Genomic DNA, 13,640 nt, shown 5'->3' on the forward strand with positions numbered 1-13,640 from the left:
TGATAAATCTATGTGTTACCTGAGGGCTTTCAGGGTAATTCATGCTTCATATCCATTAACATCACTGATATCACGTGCTTCAAAAGGGCAAGACTTACTCAAAAATTTCCCATCAAATCAAAGCACAGAATACAAGACGTATTCCTATTGGCTATTATCTCAATATTCTAAAGAATTATAATGACCTATGTCCATAGATATCTAAGGCCAAGTATTAGGCTAGCAAAGGAAAGTCTCCCTTTTCCTGGAATTGCTAAAGTGTAGATCCCAAATAAAGGCCTTCAAGATACCAAAAACCACCTCAAGGACTTAATAAAAAAAAAACAAAAAAAAAAACCCACATAATCAAAACTTAAGACCTGAACAACCTGAAAGGCTAAAAAACTGAGTCAGCAGTCCACCCACAGATAGAGGGTTCTAAATAAGAGTTTAAAAACTAACACCTGGACTTTTACTTCTAGCTATGGAAAAGACTTAATTTTTCTCTTCTTCTCTTAACTTCTTTCAAAGACATATGAAGGTTTAAGGGAAAAATTACAATACTGTATTGTGGGGTTTATAATGTATGTAAATATAATATATATGACAACAATAGAACAAGGATATGTTAAGAAATGGCAAAAAGCCAGCAAAGTTTTCAATACAATCTCTATCTAAATTCTTAGCAGGCTTATTTTTAAGAAACTAATATGCTGATTTTAAAATTTATATGGAAATATAAAGAATATAGAATAATCAAAACAATACTGAAAATATAAATATTCTGCTTTTTCTAGCTGATTTCAAAATTTATCATAAGCTATGTAATCAATACAAAGTTGGCACTGACATAAGGATAGACAAATAGATCTATGGAATAAAATAAAGTCCAGAAATAGACTATTACACATATACTTTCTGCAGACTTTTTTTTAATAAGGTTTTTTTTTTTTAACTTCTTTTTTTGGCCGTGCCACACTGCGCAGCATGTGGGATCTTAGTTCCCTGGCCAGGGATAGAACCCGTGCCCCCTGCAGTGGAAATATGGAGTCTTAACCACTGGACCACCAGGGAAGTCCCCCTACTTTTCACAGATTTTTAACAAAGGTGCCAAAGCAACTCAATGCAGGAAAGTAAATCTTTTCAACAAATGTCCTGGAAAAAGTGGATATTCACAGGAAAAAAGTAATCTAGACCCCTACCTCACACCATATACAAAGCTTAATTTCAGATGGATTACTGTCCTAAACTTAATGGCTAGAAACTGTAAAGCTTCTAGATCGAAGTATCAATAGAGATACAAGAGAGAAGCATATTTTTACTATCTTGGGGCAGGAAAACATTTCTTACCATGCAGAAAGCAATAACCACACACACACAAAAATTGATATCGTAAGACTTCTTCAAAATTCAAAACCTCTCTCATCAAAAGACACTGTGAAAAAAGCAAACAGAAAAGCCACAGGCTGGGAAGAAAATATGCACAACTCATACCTAACAAATAACTTGTACCTAGAATAAAGAACTACCAGATTCAATATATATATATTTTTTTAATTTAAAACATGGGCAAAGGACTATAATAGATACTTCACAAAGACAGATAAATGATCAATAATCACACAAAAAAGTGCTCAAAATTATTCGTCATCAGGAAAATGCAAATTAAAACCACAAAGAGGTATCACTAATATATAACAGAATATATAAAATGAAAGTGATTGGCAACACCAAATGTTGAGGAGGACATGTAGTGCAAGTTGCACTCTCAAACACTGTTGATGTGATTTTTAAATGGTAGAGACACTGTGGGAAAAGATTTGGCAATTTCTTAGAGTTAAACTCAGTAATGCAGCTATTTTTCTCCTAGGTATTTATCTCAGAAAAATAAAAATATATATCTACAAAAGACTTGCACAAGAATTTTCAAAATAGCTGTATTTATAAATGGCGTCAAACAAGAAACAATTCAAATGTCCATCAATAGGATAATGGATAAACTAATTGTAGTATACAACAGGATACTACTCAACAATAAAAAGAACAAAGCACTGATACATACAAGAACATGTATGAATCTCACATACAATATGTTGACCAAAAGAAGCCAAACACAAAAAAGCACGTACTGTATAATTCTATTTATGTGAAGTTTCAGAAGGGGCAAAACTAACCTGAAAAAAGTCAGAAAAGTGGCTTGCTGGGGGGAGGTAGGATGGAATCTGAGAACGGGCACTGAGAGAATTTTCTGGAGTGATAAACTGTTCTATATCTTGACAGGCGTGTAGGGTACATTGGTAAATTTATTTCACAAAATTCACTGAATTATACACTTAGGATTTATACTCTTCACTACATGTAGATTTTGCCTCAAAAAAAAAACAAAACACAACTATAAGCAAATATTGAACTCTACTTATACAGGACTGCCTTTCACAGTGGTATAGCTTAGCAATTCTGAAACTACTTCTGTATACTCTAGGGACAATGGACAATTTGAATATGGACTCTGGACTAGATAACAGCATTGTATCAGTTAACTTTCCTAATTTTGATAAATGTACTATGGTTAAGTAAGAGATTGCCCATGTTCTTGGTAAACGTACATGTAAATGTTTTGTGGTAAGGGAGCACAATGTTTCCAATTTACTCTCAAATGATTCAGAAAAAGAAATAAAGTGCATATTTATAAATACATATATGTAGGGACTTCCCTGGTGGTGCAGTGGTTAAGAGTCTGCCTGCCAGTGAGGGGGACGTGGGTTCAATCCCTGGTCCAGGAAGATTCCACATGCCTCGGAGCAGCTAGGCCCATGAGCCACAACTACTGAGCCTGCACTCTAGAGCCCACAGGCCACAACTACTGAAGCCCGTGTGCTCTAGGGTGCATGTGCCGCAACTACTGAGCCTGCATGCTGCAACTACTGTAGCCCACACGCCAAAGCCCGTGCTCCACAACAAGAGGAGCCACAGCAATGAGAAGCCCACGCACCTCAACAAAGAGTAGCCCCCGCTCACCACAACTAGAGAAAGCCCACACACAGCAACACAGCCAAAAAATAAAAAATAATAAATAAATACGTATATGTATACATGCACAGAGAGAATTATAAAGCAAATGCAGGAGAATGTTAAAAACTGCTGAAACTAGATGAAAGTTAAAAAAAAATTCTTTTACTACTCTTTCAACATTTCTGTAAGTTTGAAATTGTATTACAATAAAATGTTATACCCCACCTCCACACACACAAAAAAATGTAACACCAGACTAGTTTCATCTATTTCAATATTCCAACAAGGAAAAACATTTCCTTTTTTCTGGCATTACAAGACTGTTGGAGTTGGATCACCTTAATCCAGCTCCCTGGTTTTACAAATGAAGTCCAGAAAAACTAGGCCAACAGTCAGATAATTAGGTAGCAGTGAGTCAGGTTAGAATCCTGAGCTCTTGACCCCCATTTCAATACTCTGTAATAGTTTTTTTAAATAGTATTTTTAGCTTTGATACTACCTAATGAAAGCCAGCCAACCTTATTTACTGCATATAGTATTATACTAGAAAAAAAAAAAACCCTGCAATTAGGGTACTACTAGAATCAAAATTCTGACACTTAAAAACTACACTGCAATCTATTTGGGATAGGTAGCACACTAATTAAACTACAGAGTATTTTTATAGAGAAACGTATCCTCCATTATAACCATCACAATAATAAACCAATCTGGACCCAACACTCACAATCATAAAGGGATTTGGCCAGTGAGATAGCACACTATTGTTAGTATTGGTTGCAGGTAAGATATACTATCTACTCAGAAGCTCTTTGGAAAAAAAAAATTGTGAACCACCCCCCCAACCCTCCCCACCACGCACTAGAAGAAAGCAAAGCTCACGTGTGATGAACCAAGTTGTACCCTGTACTGACACACTAAGAAAGGAAAGAAGCAGAAGGCTAAAGACATGGAAACTTCAAAACAATTCTCTAAGTGTACAAGGGCTGACCTACCTTTTTTTTTTGATTGTAGAAAAAAAAAAAGGTTAATATATTACTAATGTATTATAACAGGGCAAAGGTTCACCATACTATCTTCCTTTACCAGTGAAAGGAAATTAACTTTCAGCCAGGAACGTTATATACTCCCTATTTCAAAAAACTAAGTTAAAGAATAACAAAATGAAAAAAATTGTTTATCTTCAGTTTCATCTTTCGTAGGGCTAGTTATATGGTAATCAAAAAAATGTTCAGTGAATTACTGGGGATCTAAATAAACAGATATTCCTTGTACATGGATAGGAAGACAATACTGTCAAGATGTCACTTCTTTCCCATTTGATCTATAGAGTCAATATAATCTCAATTAGGGGCTTCCCTGGTGGTGCAGTGGTTAAGAATCTGCCTGCCAATGCAGGGGACACGGGTTCGAGCCCTGGTCCAGGAAGACACCACATGCCGCAGAACAACTAAGCCTGTGTGCCACAACTCTGAGCCTGCGCTCTAGAGCCTGTGAGCCACAACTACTGAGCCCTCGTGCCAAAACTACTGAAGCCCGCGTGCCTAGAGCCCGTGCTCCACAACAAGAGAAGCCACCGCAATGAGAAGCCCACGCACCGCAACAAGGAGTAGCCCCTGCTCGCCACAACTAGAGAAAGCCCGTGCATAGCAACGAAGACCCAACGCAGCCAAAAATAAATAATAAATAAAATAAATATTTAAAAAATCTTATTAAAAAATATATAATCTCAATTAAAGTCTCAGAAAGTTATTTTGTGGATATCAACAAACTGGGTTTAAAGTTTATATAGAAAGGGAAAAGACCCAGAATAGTCAAAACAATACTGAAGGGAAAGAGAAAAGCTGGATAAATGATTCTATCCAGGTTCAAGAGTTATTATAAAGCTTCAATAATCAAGAAAGTGTGGTACAGACAGAAGAATAGGAAAACAGATCAATGGAACAGAATACAAGGCCCAGAAATAGATCCACACAAATTCAACCAAATTAACTCTGACAAAGGAGCAAAGGAATTACAATGGAGAAAGGAGTCTTGAATAAATGGGGCTGGAACAAAAGGACATCAACTCCTACAAGATGACATAGGAGAAAATCTAGATGAACTTGGGTATGGTGATGACTTTTCAGATATAACACAAAGGCATGACCCATCAAAGAAATAATTGATAAGCTGGACTTCATTAAAATTAAAAACTTTTGTTCTGTGAAAGACAATGTCAAGAGAATGAGAAAACAAGTCACAGACTGGGAAAAAATATTTGCAAAAGACATTTCTGATAAAGAACTGTTATCCAAAACATACAATGAACTCTTAAAACTCAACAATAAGAAAACAAATAACCTGATTAAAAAAGGCTGGAACAGACACCTCACCAAAGGAGATACACAAATGGCAAATGAGCATATGAAAAGACAGTTAACATCATATGTTATCAGGGATCTGCAAATTAAAACAACAATGAAATACCACTACACACCTATGAGAATAGCCAAAACCCAAAACACTGCCAACACTGAAAGCTGTTGAGGATGTGGAGAAACAGGAATCTCAGGCTCATTGCTGGTGGGAATGCAAAATGGTGCAGACACTTCGGAAGATAGTTGGGCAGTTTCTCACAAATCTAAACATATTCTTATCATACAGTTTGGCAATGAGTTGACAATCGATGTTCACACAAAAACATGTACACAAATGTTTAGAGCAGCTTTATCCATAACTGCCAAGACTTGAAAGCAACCAAGATGTTCTTCAATATCTGAATGGATAAACAAATTGCACACAATGGAATTTTATTCAGCAATAAAAAGAAATGAGCTATCATGCCACAGAAAGACATGGAGGATGGTACATATATACAATGGAATATTACTCAGCCATAAAAGGGAATGAAACTGGGTCATTTGTAGAGATGTGGATGGACCTAGAGAGTGTCATACAGAGTGAAGTAAGTCAGAAAGAGAAAAGCAAATATCATATAATAACACATATATGTGGAATCTAGAAAAATGGTATAGATGATCTTATTTGCAAAGCAGAAATAGAGACAGACGTAGAGAACAAATGTATGGATACCAAAGGGGAAAGGGGTGGGGTGGGAGGAATTGTGAGACTGGGATTGACACATATACATTTTCAATACTATGTATAAAATAGACAACTGATGGGAACATACTATATAGCACAGGGAACTCTACCTAATGCACTGTGGTAACCTAAACGGGAGGGAAGTCCAAAATGGAGGGGATATCTGTATGTGTATGGCTGATTCATTTTGTTGTGCAGTGGATGCTAACACAACATTGTAAAGCAACCATACTCCAAAAAAAAAAAAAAAAAAAAAAAGGACATAGAGGAACCGTAAAAGCACATTGCTAAGTTAAGGAAGTCAATCTGAAAAGGCTACATATTGTATGATTCCAATTATATGGCATTCTGGAAAAGGCACAACTATGAAGACAGTAAAAAGATCAGTGGTTGCTAAGAGTTTGGGGGAAGGGATGTAGGAATGACTAAGTGGAACATGGGAAACGTTTAGGGCAGTGAAACTATTCTGCACAATATTCTGATGGTGAGTATGTGTCATTACAGATTTGTCAAAACCCACAGAATTCACAATACAAACAGTGATCCCTTAATTAATAATAATGTATCAATATTGGCTCATTAATTGTAATGAAGGTACCACACTAATGAAAGATGTTAATAATAGGGAAAACTCTGTGTTTGTACTTTCCCTCATTTTTTCTAGAAAGCTAAAACTGCTCTAAAAAATAAAATCTATTAATTAGAAAAGAAAACTCATCAATAAACTTCTTACCAGGTCTAATGAAGACATTTTCCACAGACAGCATTGCTGCTATTGGAAGTAATAGGTCTTCACAGTCCAGAGAAGCAGCCTTTATTACTGCACATGTCAGATGTGGAGGGAGAGGAAATTCTACCATAGACAAACCCAATCTGGTCACATGGCCACTCCTTAATGGAAAGAAAAAGTTTTTAAGTCTTTCTACCTTGGGAGAGTACAAAGGAAATGTTTATCATTCAGAATAAGTCAGATATAATTTAGATTACTTTAAATTACCTCCAGAAATTCAATTCAAGATAAGAAATATGATACACTGTGTTCATTGATAAGAGAAATATAAAGATGATAAATTCCTTGCTCTCAAGGGCCTATATATCCAAAAAACTAAACAATGAGGCAGAATAAAGTAGTATAATAAAAGACACACAATGCTACAGAAGCACGGAAAATGTCCTTAAAGAAATGAGACAGTGATAATTACCACATCTTTTCCTATCACACAATCATGAGAACAAGGACTCTGGGTCTCATCATTTTGATGTACCCAGCATAATGCCTGGCACTGAAGTGGTACTCAGAAATTACTTGTTAGGGAAAAACATAGTGTTGTAGGTCAATTATACTTCAAAAGCAAACAAACATACAAACTTATAGAAAAAGAGATCAGATTTGTAGTTACCAGAAGTGGGTGAGAAGGGAGGGAGAATTGGATGAAAGCAGTCAGAAAGTACAAAAAAAAAAAAAAAAAAAAAAAAAGAAAGAAATTACTTGTTAAATAATATCAATACTAAACAAAACAGTTTTATGGTACAATTTCAGAACTGTGGTGAAGAAAGATTGAGGACAACTTTTAATTTCAGGGAAAGCAATCCATTCAATTCAAACAAATCACTTACTAATGATAAAGGAAAGTATTAAGAACCCTATTTTAGGGCTTCCCTGGTGGCACAGTGGTTGGGAATCCGCCTGCCAGTGCAGGGGACACAGGTTCGAGCCCTGGTCTGGGAGGATCCCACGTGCCACGGAGCAGCTGAGCCTGTGTGCCACAACTACTGAGCCTTCACTCTAGAGCCCACGAGCCACAACTACTGAGCCCGTGTGCCACAACTAATGAAGCCCACGTGCCTAGAGCCCGTGCTCTGCAACAGGAGAAGCCACCGCAATGAGGGGCCCATGCACCACAATAGCCCCACCTCGCCACAACTAGAGAAAGCCTGTGCGAAGCAACAAAGACCCAATGCAGCCAAACATAAATAAATAAAAAATAAATAATTTAAAAAAAAGAACCCAGGGCTTCCCTGGTAGCGCAGCGGTTGAGAGTCCGCCTGCCAATGCAGGGGATACAGGTTTGTGTCCCAGTCCAGGAAGATCCCACATGCCGCGGAGCGGCTAGGCCCGTGAGCCATGGCCACTAAGCCTGCGTGTCAGAGCCTGTGCTCCGCAACGGGAGAGGCCACAACAGTGAGAGGCCCGCGTACCACAAAAAAAAAAAAAAAAAAAAAAAAAGAACCCTATTTTAAAAAGAGATTAATATCTACTGTGGTTGGTTTTGTTTTCGTTTTTTGTTTGTTTTTTACCTGTCAATAGCATCACACTGGTAGAGTTGTTTAAGAGCTTCCAAAATAAGTCTCTCATTAGGTGGATCCAAATAGGGAAACCTGTGTGTTTAAATGAGACATAAAATGAGATTCCATTCCTTGAACATGGCAAGATTTTATACAGATTTGAAAATTCCTTTAAAAGGTTTTACTTCTGTTTTTCAAGTCTTTCTTTTCTGTCTTTTTTTTTTTTTCAAAGCATTCTATGATTGTGATCAGCATTCAGCAAAGGAGGAAATTTTTTTTCTGAATCACACTCTTCTATTTAATTCAAGAAGCCCTTCTTGGGCTTCCCTGGTGGCTCAGTGGTTGAGAGTCCGCCTGCTGATGCAGGGGACGTGGGTTCGTGCCCCGGTCCGGGAAGATCCCACATGCCGCAGAGCGGCTGGGCCCGTGAGCCATGGCCACTGAGCCTGCATGTCCGAAGCCAGTGCTCCACAATGGGAGAGGCCACAACAGTGGGAGGCCCGCGTACCGCAAAAAAAAAAAAAAAAAGCCCTTCTTTTTGATTCCCCCTTAGCTGGAACACTCTCACCATTCCTCTCTACTTATCTTAACCCTTCCCCATTCTTCATAGCCAATATCAAGTCTACTCTGTTCTGTAATCTATAATTTTTATTACAATTTTATAAAACAGTGAAGGAAAATTAACTGAAAGTGGCGAAAAATGACAAATTATTTAATAGTACCTCAAAATGGTTTTTAATGAAATGATAAATATCTTAAATTAATTTAACCAATTTACTTTATTGTATGTATGGATGTGTATGTACTTATTTTCTCCTGAACTACCTGCAAACAGGTTGCAAATGTAATGCCAATTTACCCCCAAAATATTTCAGAGTACATCCCCTGAAAATAAGGACATTCTCTTACATACCATAATATCATTTATAAACATAAGACAATTAACAATATTCACAAAGTACAGTACGACTATTCAGATGCCTCTAGAACATGGATCTATTTCACACTTGAAAATAAATATTTCTTTAAATATGGAAAAAAATAATATTCACAAAGGACAGCAGAGTGGCATATAACCAAGTGTGAATATATATCCCCCCACCCCAGGAACAATAATCACTTAATATTATTCTGCACTGGATTTTTTTTTTCCACCGTTAGTTTTGAGATACTAAATCATCTACTCCAATTTCCCACCTTGAAAAAGGTCCAACAGAGGACAAAAGGTCTAATACCTTACACAAAAGTCCATTCGAGGATTGACAACTCTATTTATAAACAAAAATCTGGTAGACTGTTCTACCGTCAGCTTTCCTACAACTTGTACCAACAAGTCCTGGTATCTGCTAGAGCAAGAGTTGGCAAGCACTTTCTAAAGAAGGCCAGATAGTAAATATTTTAGGTTTTACAGGCCATATGGTCGCTGTCACAATTACTCAACTCTGCTGCTGAAGCAAAAGCAGCCATACATAATGAATGGGCGTGGCTGTGTTCCAATAAAATTTTATTTACAAAAACAGTCAGTGAGCCTAGACCATATTTTACGACTCCTATCCTAGAGCAATACCAGACTAGTCAGCTTCCTCTTCTAGATAAGAGCCATTTTAGATTTGTAAAAACTACAATTATTTCTCTCCCTTGATTATACCAATTACCAATTCTGTCAAACTCTCCTTGTATTACTTGGTTTCTAAGAGACCCACCAACCATATTTAGCATTTTTTAGAAACAATCTAGTTCGTCAAACTCCTGATAAAACTCGATGACATGCAAAATTGAACTCCAAATGTACAGTGACCAACACAGAACAGGAATGCTATAATTCCCAATCACCTGGACACTGTGGTTTATTAATATAACCAAAGTTTATGCCAGTGGAATTTTTAAAATTGTTCTTTAAACATAGTAATAATTGCAAGCTCATATTATGTTTGTGGTGATCTGATAATTTCAGATCTTTTCCGCACTGAATTTCTTTAATGTGCAACCAAAACGTAAGATTTAAGGTGTACCCCTTCAGACTTTTACCTTGTTGATTTTTGCCCAAGGTTCTGGCCTATTGAGACCATTCTAAATCTTGGTTTTAATCATCTACCCATTAGAAATGAAGATATTTTCCAAAAATCTGGTAATCATGACTTCAATATCTTTATTTAATATTTTCATTAAAACTGCTTATCAGGAAAGAGTGAAATTCAGCATACTACCAGTAAAACCTTCATCAAGGCTTGGTGAGCAATTAATCAGTACTTTCTGGATTCGGCTATTTGGCAAATATACCCTAATTCAGCAGTACTGTCACATCTTATTCACAAATACGTCAATGTAATCTTGTTAAATATTGTGTTGAAAACAAGAGACATTAGGTTATCAATCAATAAATCCTTGTGGTGCATCCATTAAGTGGATGGTCCTGCCTTCAAACTGAAAAGAAAATGGTTTATGATAACATATTCTTTGTGAACCATTTTGATTCACATTGATGATTACAAATCAACATTGTATTCTCTTAGGGACTTCCCTGGTGGTCCAGTGGTAGAGAATCCGCCTTCCAATGCAAGGGACACGGTTTGATCCCTGCTCGGGGAACTAAGATCCCACATGCCGCGGGGCAACTAAGCCTGTGCACCACAACTACTGAGCTCGCGCACCTCAACTAGAGCCCGCGTGCTGCAAACTACAGGGCTCACACGCTCTAGAGCCCGCTCCACGACTAGAGAGAAGCCCACACACTACAAGGAAAGATCCCACTTGCTGCAACAAAGACCCAACACAGACAAATAAATAAATAAATATTTTAAAAAATATATTATATTCTCTTAAACCATTTTCCAATAATCTATGCTAGAATCTGCTAAGAATCATGTCAAGCTTACTGGGCAGTTGTTTCTATAACCTGCCCTCTTCTTAAATGGAAAATTGATTTTTGAGTTTCTCACAATTTTCTGGTAACCTGTTCTGCATAATTTCTCAGAGACGCCCCACGATATCTCTGACATTATATCTGCAAGTTCTTCTGGTACCATGGAAATAATGTCTAAAGCCACAATACAAACTCATTTATGGTCATTAGGTTTTCTCTCATTATTTCCTAATCGATATTGGTCATTAATTCCTTCTTATCTAGACTTGTTCTTATCTTTTCAGTTTTAAAATCATTCCTAACGGAGGAGAAAGGGGGAGGCAAAATAATAACTGAAAAGTTCCATTTTCTTTCTGTCACCTATGAATACTATACCACCTATTCCAAATTCTGGTTGTACCTGCCCATATTCTGCACACATCTTAAAAAGAGCAGGGAGACACAACATGATAAATATAATTATCACTGCTGTATGTTATATACGAAAGCTGTTACGAGAGTAAATCCTAAGAATTCTCATCATGAGGTAAAAAATTTTTTCCTATTTCTTTAATATTTTATCTGTATGAGATGATGTTCATTACACTTATTGTGGTAATCATTTCATGATGTATGTAAGTCATTATGCTGTACTCCTTAAACTTATACAGTGCTGTATATCAATTATATCTCAATAAAACTGGGAGAAAAAAAGGGGGGGTGGGGGAGAGAAGTCTTTTTTTTTTTTTTCTGGTCTCTAGCATTTTAAGAACTTTCATTACATTCTAAGTCTTAAAACTTAAGATGAAAAAATAACTCATGCAGGGCTTCCCTGGTGGCGCAGTGGTTGAGAATCCGCCTGCCGATGCAGGGGACATGGGTTCGTGCCCCAGTCCGGGAAGATCCCACATGCTGCTGAGCGGCTAGGCCCGTGAGCCATGGCCGCTAAGCCTGCGCGTCCGGAGCCTGTGCTCCGCAACGGGAGAGGCCACAACGGTGAGAGGCCCGTGTACCGCAAAAAAAAAAACCTCAGTGCAGATGATATTGAGTAATTATTGTTCCTATTTTTCTAATATATATTTATTCTTGATTATATGCTGCTGTTAGCCTTTATAAATAATACTTTTAAATATGGGTTCATCTGTTTGGCCATTTAGATTTCTTTAAATGGCTTTTCTTTCTCATTAGTATTATTTATGATATCAGTTAGAATTTTACATATTTGCTTTCCTCTTTCTAGGATTTATATTCTCATCTAGAAAATCTCTAGTCTCGGGATTTCCCTGGTGGTCCAGTAGGTAAGACGCCACACTCCCAATGCAGGGGGCCCGGGTTCAATCCCTGGCTGGGGAACTAGTTCCTGCATGCATGCCGCAACTAAGAGTCCACATGCTGCAACTAAGAATCCCACATGCTGCAACTAAAAAAATATCCCACGTGCCGCAACTAAACATGCCGCAACAAAGACCCGGCGCAGCCAAAATAAATAAATTTTAAAAAAAGAAGAAAACCTCTAGTCTTATGATAATAACTATAAAAAAATCTTAGATGGCTTTCTAAGAGTATACAATACATATTTGGATGCACCTAGTAATTACTTCCTTTCTTATTATGCATTTAAAGAAGGCATGGTCACCTTCTCTCAACGTTCCTCACACTTTAACATTTCCAATTAAGACCAAAATTAAAACCAAGATAATACTTGCTTTCATTATTTCTTCTACCATAAATTTCATAATATGAAATTTCAAGCCCCTACAATATTCTGTCCTATACTAATTATATTCTTCAACATTTAACTAATTTAACAGTTGTTCTATTTTTTGCTTCGTGTCGAATCTCATTTCCCCATTATAATTTAAGCTTAGTGAAAGCAAAAACCTACTAAAGAGTATTATTCTGTCTCTCATCGTACTTGGTACCATGCTGGCCATACAAAAGATGCTACCAAAAAAAAAAAAAAAAAAACAACACTTTCTGAGTGGCATTAGGGTCACTGTACACCTTTCATTACAGATAAACAGTGGTCATTAAATTATCCAAATAAACATCAGCATGAAAACTCCATTAAGCCAAGGTTAGAATACGAGCAAGGGATCAAATCCCAGTAAAGCAATGCAAAGAAGCCCTGTATTTGGGTTTAGCTGAACCTTGAAACGTAGGGACATACGAGTCAAATACTTCAAAAAAATTTCTGAGGAATAACCTTACTCCCTAACAAATTTTTCTTTTTTTCAAGTTGTCTACATACCTTATTACGTCGTGTATGGCAAGGCACTTTAAGGTCAGAACTACAGATGTCAAACTAGTTCTCTTAATCTCAGGGATCACATGGTCAGGCATACACTGGTTCCAAAAATCTTTACTATAGATGCGAAAGCATTTTCCTGAGGAAGTCCTGCCAGCTCGGCCACTTCGCTGTAAGGCCTCACTC

The 13,640-nt window shown here is 37.1% G+C and overlaps 1 protein-coding gene across 2 annotated transcripts in view; it reads right to left on the reverse strand.

The window, feature by feature from the left end:
* DHX40 (DEAH-box helicase 40) overlaps positions 1 to 13,640 on the reverse strand; it is a 51,874-nt gene that overhangs the window by 21,358 nt on the left and 16,876 nt on the right. For both annotated transcript variants that reach the window (XM_082679525.1, XM_082679524.1), the window contains exons 10-12: positions 13,458 to 13,640; positions 8,377 to 8,457; positions 6,812 to 6,969 (exon numbers count right to left, since the gene is read on the reverse strand). In XM_082679525.1, the coding sequence (XP_082535651.1) occupies positions 6,812 to 6,969; positions 8,377 to 8,457; positions 13,458 to 13,640 (422 nt within the window). The remainder of the gene's footprint in view (positions 1 to 6,811; positions 6,970 to 8,376; positions 8,458 to 13,457) is intronic.

The sequence above is a fragment of the Grampus griseus genome (assembly GCF_964374135.1).
Source record: "Grampus griseus genome assembly, chromosome: 20".
Taxonomy (NCBI): Eukaryota; Metazoa; Chordata; class Mammalia; order Artiodactyla; family Delphinidae; genus Grampus; species Grampus griseus.